At 45.4% G+C, this 12,948-nt stretch overlaps 1 protein-coding gene across 2 annotated transcripts in view; it reads right to left on the bottom strand.

The window, feature by feature from the left end:
• AP1AR (adaptor related protein complex 1 associated regulatory protein) overlaps positions 1–12,942 on the bottom strand; it is a 185,511-nt gene extending 172,569 nt beyond the window's left edge. The window contains exon 1 of one of the 2 annotated variants that reach the window (XM_086961575.1): positions 12,608–12,942. In XM_086961575.1, the coding sequence (XP_086817701.1) occupies positions 12,608–12,678 (71 nt within the window). In that variant the 5' untranslated portion in view covers positions 12,679–12,942. The remainder of the gene's footprint in view (positions 1–12,607) is intronic. The other variant, XM_086961574.1, reaches the window with a different exon arrangement.
• Between the last annotated feature and the right edge of the window lie 6 nt (positions 12,943–12,948).

Genomic DNA, 12,948 nt, shown 5'->3' with positions numbered 1-12,948 from the left:
GCAGGAGGAGGCTTTGTCTTTGAGTGGGGTACAGTTCCTTTGTCCAGTGGCGCCAGTGAAGTATTTGAGGCTCACCGCCACGCTGGTGCAATTCACTTGCCATCCAGTGTGTGTGGACTTGTCACCTCCTGCTCACACAGGTCCTTTGTCTCGGACCTCTGGGAGCAGCACACACTTCCCAGCATGAGGTCAGGCTTCTGTTTTAGCTGCAAGGCTTTGAAAAAGAAAGCCCACCATGGTACAGGAACACAGGTTAAACTAGGGGGGCACGTGCGAAAGTGCCACCTGGGTAAATGCTTGTTAAACCTCGACACCACCATTGTGTCGGGGGTTGAACAGCACAGTGTTTGACACCAAATACAAAAGAATTCATGTAGACACCATCGTGGAGCTGGTCATATAGGCGATGTCCTAATGATAGCCCAGGTTATCCAATGGACCGCCAGTCACTTTGGTAGAATTAGGTTTAGAACACTACCACAGGGCAGTATATGCTTGCACATATACTTCCCCACATATAATATAATGCAACCTGCCTCCTGGGCTAGAGGAGGCCTACCTTAGGGGGTCACTGATGTATATTAAATGCATACTCGATCGGGACCACATAGCGCCCTTCCCGGCCCCTGAAAACAGCTAACTGATTACAACATGCAGGGCTCATGAGGGACATGCAGCTGGGGCCACTTGAGGCATCTGAATATTGCTGTTGGTGGTTTTGACAATATGAAAAAGGAAAAAACATTACATTTGTAGGCGCTTGTATTTATTACATAGGGTCCGAATGTCGCAAAGATATGCATTGGTACAGCACTCTGGTGTGATCCCATCACTTGGAGGAAGGTGGCACTGCAGATAGGGATGGATGTGCACTGGCAGAGACTTGTGTACCTATTAGTGGGTTTGGTCATAATAGAGGTGCATTGGTAGAGATGGTGGTCCTAGCAGTTGGCAGCAGGGAGTGTTCCGGTCAGAATAGCGCTTAGATGCAGTTTCAGAGCACTGAAGCCCGGGAACTGCTAGGCGGTTGGATGGTCAAGATGAGGGTGCACTGGCAGAACATTATAGTTACAGGCAATGTTTCAGTCAGGTAACTGGTGAAAAAATGCATATTTCAACCTAGGCAGGTTTGGCAGTGCCGGTTTCCAGGTGCCTATTTCTCACTTTCTGTAATTAAGCATTGTGAAAAAATTAAATGGAAACTGTTGCTCAAACAGGTATGTAAGTGCATCACCTCACCTATAAATGAATTATCCCATTTATTTCAAATCCAGAAATAAACCAGTATTTTGGTTCTCAGCATATCTAGCTTGCCCGAAAACTCAAATGAGTGTGTCCGAGAATGGATTGGGAAGAAACGCCTAGGCCAATCTGCTCTCGAATGAGTCATAATTTGCCAGGGCTGACACCACGGACTTGGCAGACCCGGCACCAATCTCAACTGAATAATTATCTGATCACATTCGGAAGAAGCTAAAATGAAAAACAACGCTGGGCCCTCTTGTGCATATTTACAAACCCTGATATTACCTCGTGGTTGAATCACGGGTGGTGCGCATGACATCATGAAGGATATTAACAACATGGGAGGTTATTGAAAAAGGTCCTACACACTTCGGAGAATTGGAGTGGGCACAATTCCCCATCCAGGGGCTCGTGTTTGCAGTTAGAGTGGTTTTGAGTTGGTAGTGCTGTTGAGTTGAAGGGATCTCCCTTTGAAAGCTACATGCATTTTGCAAGATGTAGCTTCAGCACGGCTTCAGGTTTGATGGCTAGTATCAGGCATCAATAGCGAGCACCCGTTTGGGTACAGCTTGTGCTAACCACATGCAGGTCTAGGTGTAAGAATGGAGGACCCTGGAGCTTCCAGAACAGGCCGCACGTAGCGATTCCTGCAGCCGGCTGGGCCTGCAGGCAGGAGGGGCCCACTCCAACGCTACACCAGAAATTTCGAATGCCTAATCTATTGCCTGCTACTAACTAGACTTAAATGGAGGAAGAGCAAATAGCGGCAGGGAAAGGGAGAAGATGAAAGTGAATAACATTTTGCGACAGGAATGAAAAAAAGATTAACAAGCATTGAAAATGTAATAGGTCTCGCCTTTGATTAAGGTAAAGTCATTTGCTTTGCTAACGGTATTGTATAGCAAAGCAGACTGCTTTAACTTAATAGAAGGCGAGACATAATAGCGCCAGATGTTTATCTTTTTTTGTGACCTAAAAATTAATGCTAAATAATTCTAGTTAGATCCCGTTGGTATTTAGGGCGTGAGCGTCTTATGTGCACATGTCTGGAAAGCTTTTGAATATCGTGTGTGACGTTTTCCACCTCCATGCCATTTTTGAGCAAACAGCGCTTTGCATTCTGGGACTCGCAGTTCTGTTTTGGTTTTCATTGCAAATACGAGTTTAGAAATTCAGCATGCAAAGTGCTCTTGCTCAAATAAACATCTACTGCTGGTTAATGGCTCACAAGTATCACAGACTCACCTCTCACCTTGATACAGATAGTATTTGTGCAGTTTGTCAGCCTCTTTTATATGACCAAAGCTAATAATGTTTACATATTGTGTTTATGTCCATTTTTCCAACGTTAGCACACACAGAGCAATATGGTCCTCATAAAACTAGCAGTGCACGTAACCACTCAGACACGTGGCTGGACACAGTTGTCCATTATTTTGTAACGGGCACTGGTGAGTGAACAGGCACAAGTGTAGCACGCTCCCATTTTAACACTAGTGAATGGGTCTAAATAACTCCCCATACATTAGAATTAAAGTGCCTGACACATGGTTGTAGCTAAATAAACATCTAATGCTGGTTAAGGACTCACCCGTATCACGGTTTCACCTCTCACCTTGACACCAAGGCTAATATTGTTTGCATGTTGTGTTTATGTCCATTTTTCCAACGTTAGCACCCCTAGAGCAGTATGTTCCTCATAAAACCAGCACCAAGAAACGCTGTGCGACGTAACCACTCAGACACTGGGCTGGAAACAGTTGTCCCTTATTTTGTAACGGGCACTGGTGAGTTAATAGGCTTTGGTGTAGCGTGCTCCCATTTTAACACTAGTGAATGGGTTTAAATGACTCCACATACATTGGAATTAAAGTGCCCGCGACTCATGGTTGTAGTAGCCGAGTGCAATATTGGAATTGTAGTCTCCTCGAGCAGCGCAAACGGCAGACGGCACCTACAAGGAGAAGCTATGAGGCACCAAGCTTCCTTGAACTCATGGCAAAGAAGGACGAGAATGAATGTATTAATAAGGGTTGGAATCCCAGCCAGATAGGTGGACGGAGACATCCCACAGAAAATCAAACACCAACGGCATATAAATGCACCTCTTTCTACTGCCTAATCTTCTCAAATAACGGTATGCATGTGAGTTCCAAGGCTCCGCGAGATGATAAAGGTCTGTTGTGAGCCTTCTCCAACTCCTTCCGTGCCCCTGGGCTCGGTTTGTTCACATCCGCCTCCTTCAGTCTGTTGTGGGCCCGCCCTGGATGCAAGCATACTCACTCCCCACAGCACCACACAAGGCGTAGAAGCGCCGCCCGTGACTGACGCAGTCCTTTCTCCCGTCACTCACAGCAGCAGCGGCGGCGGCCTCTCAGCTCCTCACAGGCACCGCCACACAAGCACCCCCACCCGGCGCCTACGCGCCCACATCAAACCAGCAACGGCCGCTTCCTGCCCCAACCCCCACCCACCGGCTTCCCATTGTGACGCCAACGGCACAGAACACGACTGGCACCTGAACTGGACCGGAGAACTTGTGCCACCTCTGCCAACATTCGTCCACCATTCCACCGGTTTGGAAGGTGATGCCAAGTCTCGCAAGTTTATGCCAAATCTGACCGTGGCTTCGGGATTGGGCGGCCTGACCTGGTATCTGTGTTGTGAAGAAGGAGGGAGGGAGAGGCGGTGACAATAGAACTCCGGCAAGCTGAATATGTGAAGCGGCAGCTTAATTGCCATGACAATAGAAAGCTAAGGCCTCAAGATGGCGTCGGACTGTCCACGGTTCGTACGTACGCGTGCATGTTTAGCTTTGGATGAATGGCGAGAGCAGCCATCTTTGTCCATCCGTACGCGTGCATGCACAGCTTTGGAAGACTCGATCGCAAAAGGCACTTCCATGGCGAAAGCAGGGCATGCGCTGCTATCGCTAGGTGAGACCTAAAAAATTAGTATATATAGTCAGGGCACGTGTTTGTCATTGATTTTTTGCCATCGGGGCTTCATCTCTCTTGACTCCACCGTAACTCCCTTGGGGCTGCCACAAGACCCTACCCCTGTGTCTTTTTTCAAATTCCAGCTCTGAATGGAAGGCACGTGAATTTAAGTTGTCTTTCAGTGAGTTCCCGGCATTAATGAGCATTGGCCCTTAAACTAAGAAAACGGTTAAAAACTGGATAACCCTGTGATCTGTGATGTGATCTGGGCAATCATTTATCAATAGCAAGGTGTTCAGTCTTAACGAGTAAGAGGATAGTTTGCTATTTGCTACCCTCCCTTCCTATTGGCTATTCACAGCTTCCAATCGACCGACCCTTAGCTTCTATTGGCTGGGCATCACCTGTCGCTACCTGCACAGGTAGGGGATCTAGCACAAGGAAGGCAGCAATCTGGTTGCCACATCATGCATCCCCATTGTAACGAAGCCCTAGGCACATCCCTCCCGGCCTTAAATTTGGCGTTGTATTCCCCCGAATCAGCTAACTCCATTGGTCACTATCCCCAAGGGCCACTCTAACTCGTACCCCGAGGACTCATCACCCTGCGCCTCATTCTTGACGCTGGATCCCCCCGCTCTCCGCTATTCTAAACGGAAATACAATTGCCGGTGATCATTTAATCTGGCCTTCGGCTTCACCGAATAGCAAGCCTGCAAGCGCCTTGGTTACCTCCATTAATACAGAGAACGGATGACCCATTTCTTAAACAGTTCCGTTCTCCAGCTATTTCCGCTGGCTATTGTGTTATGCATGTATCAACAGGAGAGGTAGGGCTCGAGTCAACACTCATGTGCCCCTGAGATTATATCTTAAACAACAAAGGAGTGTATGAGTGTAATTTGAAAAACCATAGACCCAAAAACAAAATGAAAAAAGTGACAGTGTCAGTGACAGTTTATTCCTGGACCCCAACCTTGCTCAGGTAATCCTTTATTTTTTATATATTTAGCATGCCTGGTCCTACTAGTCAGGAGGCGTCCACCCTGAGGCCAGGGATGACTATGTCCAACAGGGAAAGGCAAACAGCCTTTTGTTTAGAAGGACCCTCACTCACCACTAGTTGGTGACATGCTTCATCATCGGGTCCCTGCTGGGGTGACCGAATGTCGCCCCAGCGTGCTACGACGCCCGAGTTACAGCGGAGCGGGTTTGGTGGTGAGTGTACTAGTGAATCAACTCATATGTGTGTGCAAAAAGAGTGAGTGCAAAATTAAAAAATACAGGGTTGAAGCCTAAAAAATATTTAATGCAGGCCAACCTGTATTAGGATTAAAAACGTGAATATCGGACAACTACTGGTACTATATTAGGTGACCTGTGTCCTTAGTTACAACAACTGGTCAACATGTTTCTGCTGTCATAAGAGCAAAATCGCGCAGCATTCGTCAGGACCACACTAATGGCACTCCGGGGGTATGAACGCTCTAAGGTCCACCCTCCCGTGAGGCACTTATGTGAAAAATACAAAAACATTTTTTTTAAAAGAGGAAAATACTCACGGTTATTAACCGTGGCGGCGCACCGTGGAGTACAGTCGCCTAAAGATACCTGTGAAGAAAAAAAGGAAGACACAAGAAACAAACTGACACTTAAAACATAAACAACAAACAGACATGTAATTCAGCTTAGTCACTCGTTTTTGTGACTATACCAAGGCTATCTTATGCCACCATGTCACAGACCCCATAATATGATAAAGAGGCTCATGATCCCCCCTTTTTTTTGGGAGGAAATCCATAATGCCCATGCCAAACTGATTTGTCACGCATAGGCAGGGACAAACCTTGCGTTCCCTGAGGGTGCAGATATAGTGATAAAGTCTGCAAAAACACTTTAACATCTAATTTTGTAATCTGGACAGCCTGCTAGTAACCAAACAAATACTCATATTGGAAAACTCCAGGTGACCAAAGAAGGTAATTTACCAAGACTCACGCTAAAGTTCGAATGAAGGAACCCATTGAGGAGGATTATGTAAAAGTGACTCAATTTGTAAATACAAAAAAAGGAAGCGCTAATGGTTTTCATCGCGTGAGGTAAAAGCGATGAAGCCCACATGACCAAAGAAATGCGTGTGGCAAGTGTTGTCACCCAAGTATATTCATTCATGCCGAGTAAGAAGATTAATCACTCATACTGGGCCTCAAAAACTGACTTACGAATTTCAAAATACTCGTAGGCTTCCTGGGTCAGGACGGCGTTTGGGCAATGTTCACGCCGCGTTCTGCAGGATGAAAAACAAAGGTAATCACTTTGCAGCGTTTCCGTGCAACCGCTGCCTAAGGAATCAGTAGCGAGACTCATCTGAAAACCGATCAGCCACTCACTTTCACGCCTGCGACTCCCCGCCCAGCACCTACTTCAAGGGACACCGTCTGCCCGGAAAGTAGTGAAGCAATGGAGCTGGGCTGTTTACATCCTTGTTAGTGGATGTCACGTGACCAGCGTGAAGCGACGCTGGTAACGTCAAGCCCGTTTGTGAGTGTTAGGGATTTAAAGGGACAGTATATTGCAAACCAACCAGCAGGGTTCGAGCCCCCATGTCCCCACCAATACTGGGAATATATAGCGCTGTAATAAGTAACAGAATTAGCGCGGTATATCACATTATAAACCCAGGGTGATTAATAAAATACACAAGTACATAACCATGTTGAAAGACTAGTTATAGTGAAATCGGCTATATTGGATTTGACCTGGATATTTTCTTAAAAGACAATCCCAAACAATGTTTTGTCAACAGGCTATTTATAACTTAATTGTGTGTGGGGTATTGTCTTTGAGGGCAAAAAAATGTTTTCAAAAAACTCAGGGAACAATGAAATCTGGGGGCTCCCTGAGTTTTTTGAAAAAAAATGTTTGCCCTCAAAGACAATATAGCCGATTTCACTATAACTAGTCTTTCAACATGGTTATGTACTTGTGTATTTTATTAATCACCCTGGGTTTATAATGTGATATACCGCGCTAATTCTGTTACTTATTACAGCGCTATATATTCCCAGTATTGGTGGGGACATGGGGGCTCGAACCCTGCTGGTTGGTTTGCAATATACTATCCCTTTAAATCCCTAACACTCACAAACGGGCTTGACGTTACCAGCGTCGCTTCACGCTGGTCACGTGACATCCACTAACAAGGATGTAAACAGCCCGGCTCCATTGCTTCACTACTTTCCGGGCAGATGGTGTCCCTTGAAGTAGGTGCTGGGCGGGAAGTCTCAGGCGTGAAAGTAAGTGGCTGATCGGTTTTCAGATGAGTCTCGCTACCGATTCCTTAGGCAGCGGTTGCACGGAAACGCTGCAGGGTGATTACCTTTGTTTTTCATCCTGCAGAACGCGGCGTGAACATTGCCCAAACGCCGTCCTGACCCAGGAAGCCTACGAGTATTTTGAAATTCGTAAGTCCGTTTTTGAGGCCCAGTATGAGTGATTAATCTTCTTACTCGGCATGAATGAATATACTTGGGTGACAACACTTGCCACACGCATTTCTTTGGTCATGTGGGCTTCATCGCTTTTACCTCACGCGATGAAAACCATTAGCGCTTCATTTTTTGTATTTACAAATTGAGTCACATTTACATAATCCTCCTCAATGGGTTCCTTCATTCGAACGTTAGCGTGAGTCTTGGTAAATTACCTTCTTTGGTCACCTGGAGTTTTCCAATATGAGTATTTGTTTGGTTACTAGCAGGCTGTCCAGATTACAAAACTAGATGTTAAAGTGTTTTTGCAGACTTTATCACTATATCTGCACCCTCAGGGAACGCACGGTTTGTCCCTGCCTATGCGTGACAAATCAGTTTGGCATGGGCATTATGGATTTCCTCCAAAAAAAAGGGGGGGGATCATGAGCCTCTTTATCATATTATGGGGTCTGTGACATGGGGGCATAAGATAGCCTTGGTATAGTCACAAAAACGAGTGACTAAGCTGAATTACATGTCTGTTTGTTGTTTATGTTTTAAGTGTCAGTTTGTTTCTTGTGTCTTCCTTTTTTTCTTCACAGGTATCTTTAGGCGACTGTACTCCACGGTGCGCCGCCACGGTTAATAACCGTGAGTATTTTCCTCTTTTTAAAATTTTTTTTTTGTATTTTTCACATAAGTGCCTCACGGGAGGGTGGACCTTAGAGCGTGCATACCCCCGGAGTGCCATTAGTGTGGTCCTGACGAATGCTGCGCGATTTTGCTCTTATGACAGCAGAAACATGTTGACCAGTTGTTGTAACTAAGGACACAGGTCACCTAATATAGTACCAGTAGTTGTCCGATATTCACGTTTTTAATCCTAATACAGGTTGGCCTGCATTAAATATTTTTTAGGCTTCAACCCTGTATTTTTTAATTTTGCACTCACTCTTTTTGCACACACATATGAGTTGATTCACTAGTACACTCACCACCAAACCCGCTCCGCTGTAACTCAGGCGTCGTAGCACGCTGGGGCGACATTCGGTCACCCCAGCAGGGACCCGATGATGAAGCATGTCACCAACTAGTGGTGAGTGAGGGTCCTTCTAAACAAAAGGCTGTTTGCCTTTCCCTGTTGGACATAGTCATCCCTGGCCTCAGGGTGGACGCCTCCTGACTAGTAGGACCAGGCATGCTAAATATATAAAAAATAAAGGATTACCTGAGCAAGGTTGGGGTCCAGGAATAAACTGTCACTGACACTCACTTTTTTCATTTTGTTTTTGGGTCTATGGTTTTTCAAATGACACTCATACACTCCTTTGTTGTTTAAGATATTGTGTTATGCAAACTTTAGGCACAAAACTTTTGTCCTGATGATGATTCCTTGTATTAATGTTATGGAATCGAAACGTCGTCGACCTCTTACACCATATATGCAAATGTATATTTATTAAGAATTGTGAGTAATGGTGTAACTGAATTTCTGCTATTTCTCTATTTCTCAGAAATCGCTCACTCTTTGCCTAAGCTTATCTTTCTCTTTGCCTCTTTCTATCCCTCTACTTTGCCAATTTGTAAGCGTGAAGGCACAGGCTTGTGTCTCACTCTTCGTGAATGTAAGGTAACTTTTTCCAAATCTTTGGTGATCACTGTCCGGCTGGACAAATCACTACAACAAATATAGCTCCATTGTGTCTATATTCATTACGTCGTAACAATTTCTGCATAGGACTACTGTTGCTAAATAGAGATTTTCTGTAAGCATTTTTTGCAAATACAACTTACTCCCCGAATGGTACAAATAACTCAGGAGAAAAGAGAAGGAAACTAGTGTTTCCTTTTAGGCTCAAAACATGTAGTTTGCTTAGTTGATCATGATGTCAGTAGGCATAGACTTCCGAGTTTTTTCTCCTCTCATGTAGTTTGAGGGTAATCTTTACTTCTAGCCAATAGATAGTCAAAATTATCTCATACTATCAGGCGGTTTTTATCACATGGCATTAGGTCAATTCCTAATAAACATATTTTTTGTCCTTTTAGTCATTTTTATTACACTCACGTTTATCACTTGCACTGCACTCCATCAGTCCTCGCATACCTTGAACAAACAAAGAGGCTGAGACTGTTTCGAGAGGAGGAGGTCCAGTACTTATGCCTAGTTACCATATTTGGCTATAGGTGATCCCTCTCTCTTGGTTTTCCAAATGATGATGTTCCGCCAAATGGGTGGGCTGATGGAAACCACACTCAAGCCCGAGATTGTACGAGCTATGTACCATTGGTGAACTGTAGTTGCTCCCACATCGGTGGTCTTTCTATCACACTATATAGACCGATTTCCTTCTTGTAGTTAGCAAGGTAATCTTTCCCACCACCGAAATGGCTTGGTCAGTCTGGAGAATATTCTAAAAGAAAAGATCAGTGGTGGTGTAGATTCAACAGATAGCCATTGTCTATAATGGGATTTTAATATTTCTGGCTATCATTTCAGATCTGATGAGTGTAAACTGTGATCCAGCCACTACCTAGTCCTTTTTTGCGTATTTTTTTTTTTTTTTTTTTAAACATGGTCGCTAGTGGTTCTAATAAAGTCATTAGAAACAACCCAACGGGCTGCCATCAGGGCATTTCAGGCTAACTGTAGTAGTTTCGCAAAAGATGATGAGCTGATGACAAGACAGACTAGGATTTTTGTTAGACCACTGGTGCACCTGATAATTTCACCACTGGTATTTCCAATCTTGCGGCTTCATCTATTTATGCCTATAGACGCATTGGATTATCAAGAGTCCCCGTAATAAAACAGTCTATTTGGAGGCAGTCAGAGAATTGAAGGAGATGAGATGAATCATTTTCAGCATGACCCCTGAGGCACTGATGCTGCATGTTGTGCATTCTTTTATAGACAGCAGACATGGCCATTTATGTTCTAGCTTAAAGAACAGTTATATTGTGTGGAGGTCAGAGGGTCTGTTCCAGCTAACTAGATTAGTGAGCTACATTCAGGAGATCCTACAGTCCGCTAGTAACTTTTGTGATGACAGTAAGTAAAGTTTTATTGCGCAATTATTTAAAATCGTTGCAATGTACATACATACTACTTACTTACTTTTGTGATGACAGGTCAGGCACAAAAACCATCTGGAGCACCCTTAAGCAGATGGATGGAAAATACTATTGCATTAGCCTATCCAATTCACGAGGTTCTGATCTGAGTTGAAATTAATGTTAAGTCCATAAAGAGTTTTCTAGATTCTTAAATTAAGATTGCGGATGTACTAGTGGAGGACACTTTTAGGAATACAAATCTGTGCTTATCATAAGTCTTTGTCTGACAGGTTGTTAGTTGACTGAGAATCACAGGTCAGGTTGGTGTGGGAATCCTGCATGCAGTTTTCAAATAATTTCTATTTGTCTGCATTCAATAAAATGGAGGACATTCCACATGGACAAGTGGTATCTTCTCGATTTCTGGACAGGCAATGCTGTCCAGGTTTCACTCGGTATTTATTCATAAATTAGTTCTAGGAAGAGAAGAAGGATTGGGTGGCAGTCCTGACGTCCTTTACTAATGATCAGGTTTACTCTTAGGCCTACTCTGCTTTGTTAGAATCCTCAAATCCAGACCTTCCTCAGCCTCACTTCAAGCATTGGCCCAACAAGGTTTTGAAAGTTTCAGTAAGTATTGAGGGAGGTGATTTTATCCTGACTCCGGGGGTAGGGAGTTTGAGAAAGCTAAACTAACAAGGATGTTTTTGTCAGGGGAGCGGTTTCACCTTGAAGTAAAAATATGACGATGACTAGTAGTACATGCGAGTAAAAGCATTAAAAGAATGTTCCGCTCAATAGAGTTAAATTTACATTTGGAGATCCATTAGAGTACAAAACTCCTTGGAATACACAGAATTTCACCGTAATCAGAATAAATGTCAACTGATCGCGAGCATCCACTTTGTGTTATACTATATAAATTATCAAATGCCGACTAGTAGGGGTATTTTTTATGTCTCTACAGTTCTAATTGGATACATGTATCTACAGTTAGTGCGTGTATCAGGAAAGTCATCTACAGGAGAACAAATGAAATAAATCCCATATAGTGACAATTAAATCAGAAAGTGTGGTCAGTAATCTCAGAAATTGGGATAGTGAGGGTTTTTCAGATGGAATCATTAGAATAGTATATATTATTCAGGGGAAAATATATATGTTGACCCAGTGTACTCAAAATGCACTGCTCAGAATGTACAAGATACCAGAAAACGACAGCTCCTCTGTTGCACTGTCACCCATGATGCATGAGCTGTGCTGACACACTGGCGTAGAAGGCACATGCTGGTGCCACTGCAGATCACTCCTAGACGCATCTCCTCTAACGCGCGGGTTATCACATTTCACACGTGACAAGAAGTACAACAAGGATGCTGTTGACGGACACTGGGGACAATGCACACTCCAGTGAAGCGGAGGGCGAGAGCTCCCCAGCTGACACATCGGGCTAGAAAAGCCATCTACATCACCTACACAGGCTGGGCTGCACCAACCTACTACCCATGGCAATCATCACCATATTTAGTGGCAGACCCCTACAGGCGAAAGGATCAGCAGTTCTTCGTGTTTAGTAGCACATACCACCAGACGTCCAGCGTCGGCTCCCCTACAGCAGAACAACACTTACCGTCGCAGACATCAGGCGGAAAGTGCCTGCTCAGCCTGCACTCTAGGTATAGCTGTACAACAGGATCTCCTGGGGATAGACAAGACGACACACTGAGGCCACGTGTGTGGTGGTGGCTGGCAGGGCGGGGGTGCCACCTGCAATAGCACTTGATAACAATGGCTGTGTGTGTGTGTTCTTCTCCCGTACACACAGGGGGATAGGAGCACAGCGCTGCACCCCCACATCCCTCCCGACCACCCCCCCAAACCCGCCCCTCTTACCCTCCTCCTCGCTGGAGGCGGCTGCTCTCTCTCCGGAAGAGCCCGCAGCACTGGGTCCAGCAGATCCCCATCGCATACTGTCCGCCTCCGGGGCCGGTCCGAGCGCAGGCAGGCTCCGGCAGGGTGGAGCGAGGGGAGCGCCTCGTCACTGCGGCCCGCAGCCCGCCCGCCGGAGCGCCCGCACCGCCGCCATGAGTTCACGCAGCTCCACACAGGCAGCCGTCCCCCGCCGCCGAGCTCTGCACCGCCGCCGCCGGGAGCTGTCAGCGCCTTCTTCCGCAAGCAGCCGGGCTCCTCCCACCACCCGAGCAGCGAGTCCCTCCCACCCCTCGTCCACACAC

This window comes from Lissotriton vulgaris, chromosome 3_1 (assembly GCF_964263255.1).
Source record: "Lissotriton vulgaris chromosome 3_1, aLisVul1.2, whole genome shotgun sequence".
In the NCBI taxonomy this organism is placed as follows: domain Eukaryota; kingdom Metazoa; phylum Chordata; class Amphibia; order Caudata; family Salamandridae; genus Lissotriton; species Lissotriton vulgaris.
This window is presented reverse-complemented; position numbering and strand designations above follow the sequence as displayed.